At 42.6% G+C, this 14,806-nt stretch overlaps 2 protein-coding genes across 2 annotated transcripts; one reads left to right on the forward strand and one right to left on the reverse strand.

Moving 5' to 3' along the window:
• Positions 1-69: 69 nt before the first annotated feature.
• mfrp (membrane frizzled-related protein) lies at positions 70-6,585 on the reverse strand. The gene is made up of 13 exons (XM_084350660.1): positions 6,521-6,585; positions 5,229-5,337; positions 4,361-4,495; positions 3,874-4,041; positions 3,540-3,759; positions 2,763-2,893; positions 2,531-2,656; positions 2,015-2,091; positions 1,768-1,916; positions 1,520-1,650; positions 1,115-1,249; positions 737-864; positions 70-542 (listed from the first exon to the last, which is right to left on the reverse strand). The coding sequence occupies exons 1-13, from the start codon at positions 6,572-6,574 to the stop codon at positions 318-320; spliced, it is 1,788 nt and encodes a 595-aa protein (XP_084206786.1). The 5' UTR covers positions 6,575-6,585; the 3' UTR covers positions 70-317.
• A 1,053-nt stretch (positions 6,586-7,638) lies between these two features.
• On the forward strand, positions 7,639-14,765 carry LOC311255983 (complement C2). The gene is made up of 19 exons (XM_084350700.1): positions 7,639-7,753; positions 7,907-8,019; positions 8,657-8,804; positions 9,392-9,577; positions 10,110-10,283; positions 10,444-10,542; positions 10,712-10,854; positions 10,957-11,098; positions 11,302-11,436; positions 11,595-11,699; positions 11,818-11,955; positions 12,121-12,233; positions 12,321-12,432; positions 12,817-12,964; positions 13,760-13,833; positions 13,993-14,090; positions 14,215-14,347; positions 14,434-14,483; positions 14,568-14,765. Exons 1-19 carry the CDS (start codon positions 7,702-7,704, stop codon positions 14,748-14,750), a joined length of 2,346 nt encoding a protein of 781 aa, XP_084206826.1. The 5' UTR covers positions 7,639-7,701; the 3' UTR covers positions 14,751-14,765.
• The last annotated feature ends 41 nt before the right edge of the window (positions 14,766-14,806 follow it).

A 14,806-nucleotide genomic window follows, 5' to 3' on the forward strand; every position in this document is an offset into this window, starting at 1 on the left:
ACTTTCATTTAGTCTTGGTATCTGAATCACGCAAAAACCTGTTTCATTTACATACTTAAAGGCTTTTAAAAACAGCTGCTGCGCCACATTTGTCTGCATGCACCACAGACTTTATAGGCAGTAGTGTGTAATGAGAGTTGCAGTCACACTATAGTCAAAATGTGTTCTACAACACATCTCCTGAATGCTGTGTCCAGAAAATTAGTATCCAGTTCTGTGAAATGCGGGCTCATCAGTCCTCAAACACCAAAGTAGACTTGGGTGGAGAAGTTCATCTCTTAGGAACAACGCAACTGAAAATTCAAACTCTTGAAGCATCAAGGCAGAGAGCACTCCATGGGGTCTTGTGAGTCAGGCAGGAGGTGGCAGTTGAAGGGCCAGCTGAAGGAGAAGAGATCCAGGGCCTGGCTGCATTGCTTCTCGGCAGAGGAGCAGACTGAGCGGCAGGGCTGGAGGACGCCACCCTGTGGGCTGCACTGGGGCAAAAACATCCCACACACCAGCCTGCGCAAGGGCTCGAAGCACGCCAGCTCCATCAGCACCTGGATGACAAGATGGAGAAAAGAGGAGTGTGTGAGGTTGAACTTTTGGCTTGAAACAATTGGACAGTTAAAAGAAACCATAGCTGCCAGTTAATGTAGGACTGTTAGTGTGTTTTTTCAAGACAAGTGGCCTCATTTTTGAGGATTTTACAACAGCAGCAAGGAAATAAAAGTTTTGAGGGTAGCTTCTTTACCCGGTACTGTCGCAGGAGTGTGGCAGCTTCTCTCTGATCAGCAATGGACAGCCAGATGTTTGGGAATGAGGTGAGGTTGTAGCTCAGACCTTGACACATCTCTACCTCGATGAACTCACACGATGAAGCTGAGAGCATGGAGAAAAGGAATCAATCCTGTGCTTATTTTCTAACTTCCACAACTTTGAGTCTCTAATATGCAAAGTAAATTATGATTGATAAGTGCCTCAACATTTCTTTTTATGTTATTTTTTGAGTTTGCTAGTGACCTCTCCTTTTTGTTTGTTTTAGGAGCGATTTCAACACCAAAACAAAAACTACAGTATCTGTTACACTCTAGCGAGACTCTGATCGGGGTCAGAGATAACGGGGGCTTACTGAAGGGAGGGTAGGTGGAGTTTCCACAGCCCTGTTCGTCTGCTCCATCAGGGCAGTCGTTCCATCCGTCGCACAACCACTGCTGCTGAAGGCATCCCCCTGTACTGCAGGCAAACTGGCTCGGACCACATGTCCCTTTTAAATAAGGAAAACATGCAAGAGAGGGTTACAGAAAGCAACACATCACAATGTGAAGAGCAAAGGAGGAGGCATATGGAAAGGATGAAAGTGCTCTAATAAGAAAGAATTTAGGCCTCTGATAAAGGAAAGAGGAACAGTAGAGACAGGAAGTAAAACGAAGGAAGAAGGAAGGACATGCAAAGAAAAGAAAGTTTAGAGGAAAAAGAAAGGCACCAGTAGCTCTTTGATGAAATATGAATTCGCTTTACTATAGCAGGAACTCACTATCCAGTACGGACACAGCCTGATATGTTGCATTGAAGCCGCTGTCAGCCACTCCCTCATCAGCTACAAACACCACAGTCATGTGGGGGCCGGAGGAGGTCAGGTCCGGAGGGAAGGTGGTACCACAAAACCTGAGACAAACAAAAGCTGCTTCAGAACATTGTGGTTATATAACTCACATAAAGTCTGACACATTTTTTTACCCTCAAAACACAGGAAGCGACAGTTTCTGTAAATGTGGGTCTCACCTTCCCAGCACTCTCCCAGCTCCAGTATCGACGCTGTCGTGCACCTCCACGTAATCAAACTCACACACATCCTGAGTCTCCAGGCTGAAGTTCCTGAAGCTCAGTGTGATGACCTGACCCTCCTCAACAGACAAATACCATATGCACAACTGATGGGAAACAGGAGAACATAAGATGAGTGAAAAAAACACACATGTAATGGCCAGTTTGGAGTGTGTCACACAGTCTAATGCGGCTACAAATGTACCTGCTGGTGAGGATAAGGCCTGGGATGGTTTGGACTTGACAGGTAACCATACGGCCCGTTCTTCAGCCCGCCACATTCTGTGGAAGGGTTTTGTTAGGTAGAAACAATGGCCAGTGTTAACTTTGTCTGCACTAGGGCTGCAACAAACGACTATTTTCATTAATCTGTCGATTATTGCCATGATTAATCCGTTAGTCTATTAAATGTCTGAGAAATGCTCATCACAGTTACCCAGAGCCTGAAGTGATGTATTCGAATTGCTTGTTTTGTCCAACCAACAGTCAAAACCCCAAAGACTCTTCATTTATTATCATAAATAACAAATGAAGGCAGCAGGACCTTATATTTATGATATATAAAATATATATATATTTTTGAAACAACAATTTAAGAAGGTGGAACCAAATGTTTGATGTTTATGCATGAAGAATGGAACGATGAGCAAAACAGTTGGCTACTAATTGTCTTAATCGACTATTCGATGAATCGACCAATTGTTGCAGCTCTAGTTCTCACCTTTGTGTTTATGGCTGCAGTTTGCCTCGTCTGTTTGGTCATGGCAGTTCGGATGGCCGTCACACACAGACACAGGCAGCAGACAGCGGCCACTGTCGCACATAAACTCTTCTCTGGAGCAGCTCTCTGAGAAAACACACAGAAGATACACACACAGATGCACATGAATGCAAATGATCATGAACGTAAGGGTACATGTATTTGCAGACACACACACACACAGGGTACTAACTGTGTCCGGGCAGAATGGCCCTGTACTGTGCAGTGAAGCCGCTGCCTGAGATGCTGCCATCAGAGTGGAAGGTGACCCACACTGTGCTGCTGTTTGTGTTCACTGTTGGTGGCGCCACGTTACCACAGAACCTGCAGGCGGGAAGGAAACAACTTTTAATAATCTTAACCTTTCATTTGAATAAACTGCTTGTATCTCCACATTACAGCTTTGGAGTTGCCACTTGAGTGTGAACTTTGCACAGTAAATTCTCGAAAGGATTTGTGGGCAAGTTGTGTAACATTTTTGTAGAATTTCATGATTCATGTTACGACACTTTCCAAGAATGCGAGTAAGCAAAAAGGTCAGCGTATTCTCATGCATTGAAATCTTTCCAAAAGGCTTTCAGTGCCTAGAAGTGCTCTCTGGTTGTATACAAACCTCTGGTGCCATCTACCAGCAATTTAGGGTAATGACACCAACCCAGATAATGCTCCTTTAACGAGGACATGTACAGAAAAGTTGCTTTGACAAGCTGGTTTCACAAAATGGACCAATTGGGACAAGCATACGGCTTAATTTGAGTTGATTCTCTTGTTTTTATGCACCCAAATGTGTGTTTACCAGAGTACACAGCCATACTTTGCCTCCGCTTATGTATTTAAGTCCTGTAAACACTGTAAGTACTTGGGGATAGAAACTTATAAAACACTGCAGGCATTTTTGTTCTCTTCTCCAGAGTGAGAGTGAGTACACACATGAAGGAACACCCTTTCTGAGTGAAAAGCTCTGACCAACCTGGTGACCACAGAGCTCTGCTCTATCTGCTCCTGCACCTCGAGCCAGTCAAACAGACAGGGAGATGGTCCCTCTACAGCCAGAGAGGAAACGTGGATCTGGACCAGGGAAGGGGGTGGGACTCGGATCACCCACACACACAGCAAGTTTGGAGGGTAGGAGCCGGGGTGGTTTGGAGAACTGAAACTGCCCTCTAAGTCAGTCAAAACCCCTCCACAGCCTGAGAGATGGAAAGGACAGAGAAGACGATTCTATTGGATGAGGATGGACATGAAATTGCACATTGTGTGTAATAAATTACAATATAAACAGCCATTTTGCTTGAATCTCTTACGTGTTTCAGATGGTGGGATCCTAGCGGGCTGTGGTGCAGCTGTACTGTCCAGTTGACTCCTGTTGGCAGGGATTGTGGGTAAGGTGTGGGACGCCCCGTCTCCTGCACTCAGCAGGTCTGGAGGGTTAGTGGACAACAGCTGATCCTCCACTGCCTGGCCTTTAATCTCTAAATCAGGGACGGAAACAGACAGAATGACTAATCACAGAGAAGAGGCTTGTTTTAGACAGTACAGTCAACCTGTACTGCTCAGAAATAAATAAAGCAAAAAGATGCACATATCCTTTGTTCTAACCTCCCCAGTACCTTTCCAGTAAAAGCACAAACAGAGTGATATTAGCAAAACCATGATTCTTTATGTTTTCAGTTTGTATGTTATGTTTGTATGGAACCTGAATTTATAAAATCACTTGACCTGCTCTTTAAATCCGTGTGAGGCATTTCTTTTTCATTGCGATGACAGATGAGGGGTGCAGCAGTGACTCACGTGTGAGGATTAGGGCCAGTGCCAGTCCAATGGCTGCCAACAGCAGCAGGGCAGCAGCAGAGACCACCACCAATCCCCAGCCACCCGGGGCCCGCAGACGCATCGCACACACACCAAACAGACCCCAGCCTAGGCCTGAATGATGAAGCGCACACAGAACATAAACATGTGGGTATGTAACAGGACGAAGAAGCTCTTCATTGCTACTGACATGATTTTAACGCTCTGATTTCTTTGAACACCTAATTGGTTATTAGAATGGTATCATATGTTGTCGATCTTAATTCTTTAGCTTTAAGAAATATTGTAACCATGTTAGAAATTGCTTCCCTCTCACAATTGACAATAAATCAAAATGGAAGCTTAAAATAAACTTCTGGACCTTTTTTCTATTTAATTTGATTGTTTACTTAGGTATAATTGCTCTCATAAATGTGTGAAAGAGAAAAGAATCATCAAAATCAAAGCAGCAGAAGCAGAGATACTTTTAGTTCCTAGTAATCGAGCGCTAAAAACACAGAACCCTACATTTCACCTGTGTATTTAAACCTCTACACCAGCTGAGATAACCCTGATGAGATCACTATGACATCATTAGTGTTATCTTCTGTTTTTAGGAAAGCTCCTCCAGTAGTAGGATTAGCCATTACAAGCGAACTGATCTTCGACGTGTAAAATTGGTGGCTTTCCCCTTTAATCCATGCTTACAGTCAGCTATATTAACCATGTTTTACAAACACTGCCTGACTATTCCTCAAGAGATCTGGACTGAAACCAGCTGAGTTTAAGTGATGCAACTATGTTACCGGTACACATAATACAGTTCAAGGTTAGTCACAGAGAGCAGCAAGCTGATTGGTCGACTCACTAGCTGCTGGCGGTTTGATTGGTTCGGGGGTGGACGAGGACGTCCTGAATCCCTCCACCTTCTCCTCGCGCTCCCCCTCCAGCTCAAAGGCAGGGTTGCAGAACACATTCTGGGGAAAAGCAGAACAGAAAGAAGTGGAAATCAAACTATCAATGAAACTTTGTTACTTAAAGAAATAGATACATATATTCTTCCTGTTTCAAATGAAAAGTTGAACACAATGAAACACACCTCGGCTCATGTGAACACACTCAGGGCTTCTGCATCCACAGCCTACTGGTATGACTGGTAGCTTGTGGTTGCAAACTTTAGCTAGATACAGCTGGAATAGTTTTCTAGCTTAATTTTCAGTTTATTGTCTAATTCCTCTCACTCAAGCTGTGAACTCGGCACGCTACACTTGTACTACACTGACATATCATATTTCTGATTCACACATCCAGCAGTTATGGACCGACTTTAGAGTCCTGAGTTTGCCCACCTGACGTGTACAGGCTCAATATTCACAATGTTTCACTTTGTTTTTATCCTTTACCAACTGCAGGAGGGAAATATCAGGCTCATTAACAGCCAAATGCTCCACTGTGTTTGCGAGCTGTTCGTAACGGCGTCTGTCTGCTGCTTGGTGCTGAGCACGTAGTGTACAGAGGGTTTTTAGAGCTAACACAACTAAATCCTGTGGCCAAAACTTACGCAACAAGAGGGAACCAAAACAGTTCAGTCGTGAGCTGGACAGTTAAACAATGAGCTGAATTAACCTTTAATCATGCTGTCACATTGTTATTTGATACATTGTTATTGAATATTGATTACAGCCACTTTTAAGCAACTGATTGAAGATAATCATGGGAAATGTGGGTAAATCCAATGTGCTATTATCGCCTAATTTCTGCTGACCTATACAGTACAGTGACATTTACACTAATAATGCACACATGAGAGACAAGTGTGCGTGTACAGCCTAAAAAGACCACCTGCTTCACATCAGCTAAGAGACAGGATTGCACAATGCAAGACAATAACTGTGAACTAGCCGACACTCAAATAAAACTGGAATTGCAGCGTTTCTGGTCCATGTGGCTTAAAATGAAGTAAAACAGTGCCCATAAAAAGGAAGAACCTTTCACTCCGTGTCAAGTATGAAGTGTAAAGGCAGCTATTCAGACAAAAATAGTCAGTTTCTTTGATGAGCACAATGGACCATGACCAATCTCCTGCCAAATGTCTCATTAACTCTGTGACGTGCAACACTTTCATTACCTTCCATCATCCATCTCATCAGCGTCACTCACCTTATAAATATCCGAAGAGTCTGAGTACACTGCAACTTGGCTGAGGTCAGACATCTTTAGTCCACTGTCACTCTTTCACTGCGCCTCCTCTTAAAATGCCAGGAGTGACATTGCGAAGAGAGCCGTTTCTACCTGAGGGAAGGTTGAAGATAGTTTCCTGGGTTTTCTCAACATGGTTCACTTCTTTGCTCCAACAGCAAACTTCCACTGAAGTGTAGGAAGCTTACGGCCTTCACTCCTCCAGCACTGCAGAGCCCTTTGTTGGACATCCATCAACGTAATCCAGATGAAAGGGACAAAATAATGTAATATAAATCAAAGCAAAGAATGTTCAAACTCAAAAATGATCAAATTATCAAAAGTATCCATGCTACTCTTCTACTACCACTGTCTGTTTTAGCAGCATCAACCCGCATTTCTCTTGTTTCTTGATGTTGTGTGAGTGGTTACAAAAGAGTTTTAGAAACTCCTTCACAGTGCTGAACAAATCCGAGTCAGCTGAGAGGACTGAGCCCCCCCAGCAGGAGGAGGGAGGACGGGGAAGGGGAGAAGGGGTGAGGGTGGAGGTAGGGGTCTCTGTTAAATCTCTATAATCCCTGTAATGATCTTTTAAGCCCCTAAAATGTTTCATTCACACGCACGCCTTCATGCCCAAACCCGAGCGAGCAGGTGCACAAAAACAAATACATGTGAGCACTACACACCGTTTGTCAAAACACTGGCACAGGGACAGTGAGGTCTGAGCGATTTAGTATGATTCTGGGTAATTATGAATCAAAACAACAAGAGTGTTTCCCATGGTGAAAAAGAGGAGGTGTTAAAGAGATTGTGAGATTTTAAATTGCATCAGTTGCCCAAATAGATTTTTATTGAAAAGCTTTATAGCAGCTTGGCTTTAAATCATTTAGCAATGAAAAAGTGTCAGCAAAGAATTGCTAGACTTCACAGAATCCTAAAAAACAGAAACAGATAAAAATGAGTGCAACAGAAATGAAAGTAAGAGCTCAAATCTGGCGTCTGTCCTAAATTGCTCAATCCCTCCTTCCCGGTTTGGTGCTGCTGTGTTAATGGGTAATCAGACATCAAATAAAACATTTGACTGCAGGTCGATACAGACACTCTCCCTGTGGTTTCTGTCACTCAAAGACTGTAAACACCACTGACACAGACAGAGTACGATCATGGATGTCAAGTCCATACTATGGATCCTTCTCTTCATCTCTGCCCAGAACGGTAAGCATTTCAATTTTATGTTGCACTTACTCTACATTTGAGCGTAATGATGTGAACTTCATATTGATCCCTACCATGTGGTGTCTGTATTGGCCTGTGTGTGCGTGCTGAGATGCATGTTTATCGCAAACATTTTCATTGTTTGTGGTCCAGTGTCCCTGCAGGAGTACGAGTATACTTATGAGGATGAAGCATACAACGATCAACAGCCTCTGAACTGCTCAACCACAGAGAGCATCAAAGGTGGACATGTCACCTACTCACAGGTGAAAACAATGCACTGGACAGTAGAGCTGAAATGATTGGTTAATTAATCAATCGACAGAAAATGCAATCATTTTTCAAAAAGCACCAAACATTCTCTCGTTCCAGCTTCCCCAAAGTGAGAGTTTGGCGCCTTTCTCTCTTCAAACTGTTTTTGGAAGTTGTTTCTTAGGTTTCAAAAAACTGGAATACATGTTTAATAGTACAATTTCAGTTGAACAGGCCAATAAGAGGAATGTAAAACATTTACAGAGGTTACAAAGTGTTTAACAAACAGGGGAACAGAGACAAAAAGTGGAAGGAAGGACTATACATATATATATATATATATAAATTATTATATTAGAATTATTGAAAATAATACAAAAACAATACAATTCCAGTTCAACTAGCAAATATCCGAAATATAGTTGATAAAGAAATGTAAAACAGAGGTTAAAAAGTGCACGTGTACAAGGACAGAAAGGAACAGAGTGACAAAAGAAAAAAAGGGGGGGGGGGGCAACAGTGAATTAGCAGGCTTGTTTTCTGATAAAAGGGAACTGAATATTTGGAAAGTGAAACAAATCAAGCAACCCTTTTACTGGAAACTTCATGTTACTAAATTAGGCTCCAAAACTGACCACGTTTCCTCTACAGGGAGGACTGGAGGGCAGCGTGCTGACCTATCGCTGCAGGCTGGGGCAGTACCCTCACCCTGTCAGCTACAGGCTCTGCAGTGCTGATGGGGAGTGGTCACCCATGAGACTAGCCAATGGCAGACAGGTGTCACGGGCCACATGCAAAGGTAATGTTTTGGATGATGATATAAAAGGTCCATGCATTCATACATTTTATTTCCTTTATTTTCCTCCGCTTAGATTGCGCCGCCGATATAGCTGATGCCTCGCTAACCGTCTTTTTAGATTACGCACACTAATGTGTATATTATCTGTAATAGCAAGGCGTAATGCTATTTCAGCCTGTGTCAGGCCTTGATTGAAAAGATATGTGACGCGAGGATCGATATGCTCCTCCTCTGACTACACTGAATGATGTTTCCTGCAATGATTTAATATACTACACTATTGTTTTGTTTTCTCAAGCTCTCAAATTAATTATATTGTTATCTCGAGAAAACAACGTTTCGTTATCTCGGGAAAACGGCAGTTGTTATTTCGAGATAACAACTCCAGATCTCGAGAAAACAAATTAAATTAACTCGTTATCACGGGAAAAAGTAGGAAATAAAATGTACAGTATGAGTGCATGGCCCTTTAGGGCTTCCGTACACTTGTACACAAAAGGGCTCTTGTAGTTAAAATCAGAGGTATCTTCAAAGCATTACTCTCTGTGATTTTAACCCTTTGCTTCAAACCTCTCTCCTGCTCCAAGATGTGTTGTGTCCGGCTCAGCTCCAGTTGGATCATGGTGACTTCTGGCCCAGAGACCAGTGGCTCCCTGTTGGGGAGACGCAGAGCTTCTCCTGCCAGGAAGGGTTCACCCTGTACGGGTCAGCCCAGAGAAACTGCACCCTCTCTGGGGAGTGGACGGGAACCACTCCTGTTTGTGACAACCATGGTGAGAACAAACAGCATTAAAAAACATACTCATGATAAAGCATCAAATGTGTGTGTAAATGTGTGTATATATTATGATGTACAAAACATGGGTATATTTTTCACTCTTCTATCAGTGCAATAGAGAATAACTGAGAATATTCCAAGAGGCCCTGGACACAGTTCATCAGGTGTATTAGATCCTCTGGTAGAGTGAGCATGCACTGACTAAGCTCATGCTTACAGAGGTTTACATTCTAAAGCAGCTTTTGATGAATACATATAGATGATCCGTATAAACAGATTTCAATGTTATACAGTTCACTGTGGTTAGAAAGGTAGGTCACTGAACAAGGTTTAGATTTACTCTACTCAACTTTCTTATTCAGCATTTTAACACGTCTTCAATGTGTTTTTTAATTTGCATCATTTCAATGTACTACATAGTTAATATAAATGAAGATATATTAAACATAAACATTTATAAACAAACAGTAAAATCATCATCATCATCAAAAAAAAAAAATATATTCATGTTCTGTCTTTAAATGCAGCTGAGGACTGTAATGACCCAGGGGTCCCACCAGGGGCCCAGAGGTCAGCAGGCCGGTTTCACACTGGAGAGAAGGTGATCTATCGGTGTCAGACTGGTCTGGATCTGCTCGGGTCGGCTGAAAGGGTTTGCCTGGAGAACAGGGAGTGGACTGGCTCAACACCGCGATGCCAAGGTGCATGGTGACAATGTTATACATGTAAAATAACTGCACATTTAGAAGATTCATTTTTAAGACTGAGAATAGGGCATCAAAGCAGTGCCAAAACAGTACCCAATGATCTCCCATATTAGGATAAAACATCCATGAATGATATCTTTGTGTTTTACTGCAGGTCCGAATACCTTTGACTCCCCCAGCGCCGTGGCAGCAGCCATGGCAGGGTCACTTGCTGGAATCATGGATGTACTTTCACCAGACTCCAAAAAGAAAAGTGTGTATAACTTGTACCTGTGTCATCAGCTTATTGACAGGGTTGCAGCATATCAACATGACAATGTAACTGCAAAGTAATGTAATTATTAAGACAGGAAAATAAGAAGAGCAACAAGCTGAGGTCAACTGCAATCAAACAAATAGTTCTTTGTGTTCATGTGTGTAAGGTGCGACGAGGTCCTTCGGCCGATCCTTCCGTGTGGCTGAATTCAGTCGTATGAACGTCTACATTTTACTGGATACTTCAGGAAGCATCGCAAAGGAGGACTTTGAAAAATCTAGGGAAGCCACCATTGCTCTTATCAAAAAGGTCTGTGTCAAAGACTGCAATAAAAAGATGTATTCACATTGGTATACTACTTTGTCTGTCCCTGGTTGTGAAACCTACATGTCCTCCTCATTTTCCTTTTAGTTGGACAGCTACGAGGTGCAGATGAAGTTCCATGTGTTGTCATTTGCCAGTGAGGCTATAGACATTGTAGACATCACAGAATCTGATATAAGCGGTAGCATTGAGGACGTCATATGGCGTCTGATGGACTTCGACTACCATAGTAGGACCCTGCTTGATTTTCCTTCTTTCATTTAATGAGCATATTTTTTTCTATCTCTTGCAGTGTGGTCTCCTCAAGTACTGTAGGCCTTAATCAGCACAGTACGCTACAGCTATGATGCACCAATGTGTTCAATAGTTCATTAAATCATTTGTCAATTTACTTTTCAACCGTTTCACCTTTTTGCCTTTGTTCGTCTGCAGGGCATGGGAAAAAGACGGGCACCAACCTCTACGCTGCCCTGCAACGTGTCAATGAGTTGATCAGCTACTTTAAGCAAAACAGCGCCACGAACCACTTTAATGAGACTCAGAACATCATCATCATAGAAACAGACGGTAAAGACACAAGAAATGTCTCACAAACTCGAGCTGAAAAGGCATTTCCACCTCAAAAAAAAGTCTTCTACAGCTCATTAGAGCTCTTTTAATATTGAAAAAGGGAACTGTCTTCATATACGGGCCTTCATTACTTCTTCATGTCTTTTTGCCTGCAGGTTTCTCTAACACAGGGACGAAGCCTCAGATTGCTCTGGCCCGTATCCGTGATCTTCTGGGCTACCACACCATATCACCCGATCACACAGATGAGACAATGCTGGGTAACATGACAATAAAAGGATTAAATGTTGTTATACATATATGTACAGTACATTCAGTTTTTACATACCTACTGTGTGTATGTATACAGTATAAGTACATATATGTGTGTGTTTTCAGATGTCTATGTGTTTGGTTTGGGTGATCAAGTCAAGAAGGATCAGTTAAACGCCTTAGCCTCAAAGAAACGTGGTGAGAATCACGTCTTCGTTCTGAAAGACTACGATACCCTGGGAGTGGTGTTCAACAGCATCATTAGTGAGTAGGAGATCGCTATTTTCCCAACAAAAACAGCAACAACTCTTGTAAAACAGTTCAGTTTTCACACTAGATTTTAAATTTAAGACTGCGATGTTGGTTTTTACAAGTCATTACCAGCATTTTAGAAACTGTAGTATAAAACGGTTATGAATCGTCACACAGGTGACAAGAGTGTGACGATGTGTGGGATAGCTCAGGAAGACATATCCAAGAATCCAGAGGAGAATGCAGGAGTCTACATCAAACCCTGGCATGTCAGTGTGATAGTGACAAAGGTGAGAGCTTTGCATAGTCTGTCACTCCACCCATCTCTTCATATTTTAGAGTGGATTTTCACACATGAACATTTTCCTCCCTTACAGGCTCCGCTCTGCTTTGGATCGATTGTGAGCCCGAACTGGGTGCTGACAGCTGCTCACTGCTTTGCCAAAGCGAGCACAGACAATGTCCCTCAGGAGGTGTCAATACAACATGGTCAGTGTCAGTTAGGGAACATATTTTGTAGACCGAGATTCATGTCAGACAAAAAAAGCGAGTAATTTCAGCATCGGGATCAAAAGCTTGGTAAAAATTTTGGGTGCTTGGACCCCAATATACCTGCATTTTAATGTTTGAAGCGGTGTGCTGAAAAATGTGTTGGATGTTTTAATTCCAGTCACATTACAGTACCACAAGAGAACATTTCTATCATAAGTTATCCTTATCAAACACAATAAGCTCTGAAAATGTCTGAAACTGTTAGTACTACTTAGCTATAGTACCATATTGTAGCAAACAAGATTGCTTTTATCCATCTACCATCTTGTTGAGGTCACACTGTGTTATGTTGAAATGACAAGCAGCTTCTTTGGTTCCCAGGTGAGGGCATAGTGTTATCCAAGAATGTGATCATGCACCCAAAGTTCAACACCAGGGCACTCCAAGACAGAAATGTATCCGAGTTCTATGACTACGATGTGGCTCTGGTGCAGGTGAACAAGAGTATCCCGCTCTCCTGGAAAGCCAGGTAAGACAGCCCGAAATAAAGATGCTTAACTGTTAGCTACCAGGGATACACCGTACATGAGAGCTAAACTTAAAGGGGACATATTATGATTTTTGGGTTATTCCCTTTCCTTAAGTGTGATATGAAGCTGAGCTTTTTCGCGCCTGTAAAACGTCTGCAAAGTTACAAGCCTGAAGTCGAAGGAGGTCATTCTGTCCTACAGAAGACACTGTTCCTAAACTGCCTGAACAACTCTTTTGTACTTTACTTCTGTAACTTGTCTATGTCATTATGGACAACAACTTAACAAGCTCAAGGATGTGTGAATTTTACCACAACTGCAGTTTCAGTGACAGCCGGTTAAGGTACAAGCTTAAGAATGGATCGATAACGGCTGTCTGTGAACCAACTTTAGACTTAGAAGCTGTAAATTTTGCCACACGCGGGCCATTACAGATCATATTCCTTTTCCAAGAGAATACATTCTCCAAGTATTCGGTTGAGAAGCTGTTCTCGTGGTGCTATTCACAGTTGAAGTGCAGCTTACTGGAAGCTACAAACACAAATAGAGCTGACTGGCAACTCGTTGAGTGGTGCTGGCTCAGGCCTGTGTGAGCTGACCAATCAGAGCAAACTGGGCTCTTCGTGAGGGAGGTCTTTAGCGTAACATGTCAGACAGAGTGAATACAGTACAGCAATAGACAGTATGAGAAAAATGATGCATTTTTTGAACAATAAAGCATGTAAACCTATTCTAGCAGACACCTAAAATAAAAATATGTGTTGAGTGTGTGTATACTGTATGTCAAACAACAGACCAATCTGCTTGCCATGTACCGTGCCAGCCAGCCGAGCAATGAAGAGAGTCAACTCTACCTGTCAGCAGCACAGTATGTGACCTTCTGGGCTTTACACTCTGTAAAACATTCACATTGTTAAGACTACTTAAGGATTACCTCAAGATTTTCCTGTTAACATAGTGTTAATATTAAAAAATAGAACTGAAAACATTTTCATGGATTCTCAGTGATATTGATGTGTGTATACAGGGGAGGAACTACTACCACCAAAGGAGACTGCCGCCTTTTTCATCCATGACCATAAGAAATCTGAACGCAAAGACACATATATTCACACACAAAGTCAAGTGAGTGACAGGACTGGATTTTCAGACTGCAGGCTGCTGTCCTGTTGATGCCCAACCATTTGGAGAAATTGGATGTGTTTTAATGTAAAGGAGTGATGAGCTGTAACTAGTTTGCTGTCTGCAGAGGCCTAGCTGTGTGGAGAAGGCAATGCAAACACTCAAAGAGCCCACTGACGTGACTGTGGATGAGTATGTACCTGACAGATTCCTCTGCTCTGGGGGATCTTCAGAATACCAGTACTCCATCTCCTGTAAAGGTCTGGACTCTTACTGTATCACAGCCACCACAGTTTGACCAACATGGGATTTACATTACAGTTACAGGCTGTCTTTCTTTCTACAGGTGACTCTGGTGGATCCCTGTTCCTGCAAAAAAGAAACCGCTACTTTCAGGTCAGCAATTCTATCGCTTAAAAAAGCCTCTGTGCAAACAGTGACATCAGTATCACATGGACGTTTCTCCTGTTTATCTCTAAGGTGGGAGTATTGAGCTGGGGCACAATGGATGTATGCAACCCAGCGAACTCAGTTCGGGGGAGGTACACCAGTGACAGGCCACATCCTGATGCTCGAGACTTTCACATCGACCTGTTCAAGATAATGCCATGGCTGAAGGAGCATCTGGGGGAGGAGATCCAGTTCCTGCCTGACCTTAACTGAAAACATCCATAACCAATCAACTGGAGATCTGGCTGGATGAAACGAGAATAACAATG

Source organism: Pagrus pagrus, assembly GCF_965226575.1.
Source record: "Pagrus pagrus genome assembly, chromosome: 4".
Lineage (NCBI taxonomy): Eukaryota > Metazoa > Chordata > Actinopteri > Spariformes > Sparidae > Pagrus > Pagrus pagrus.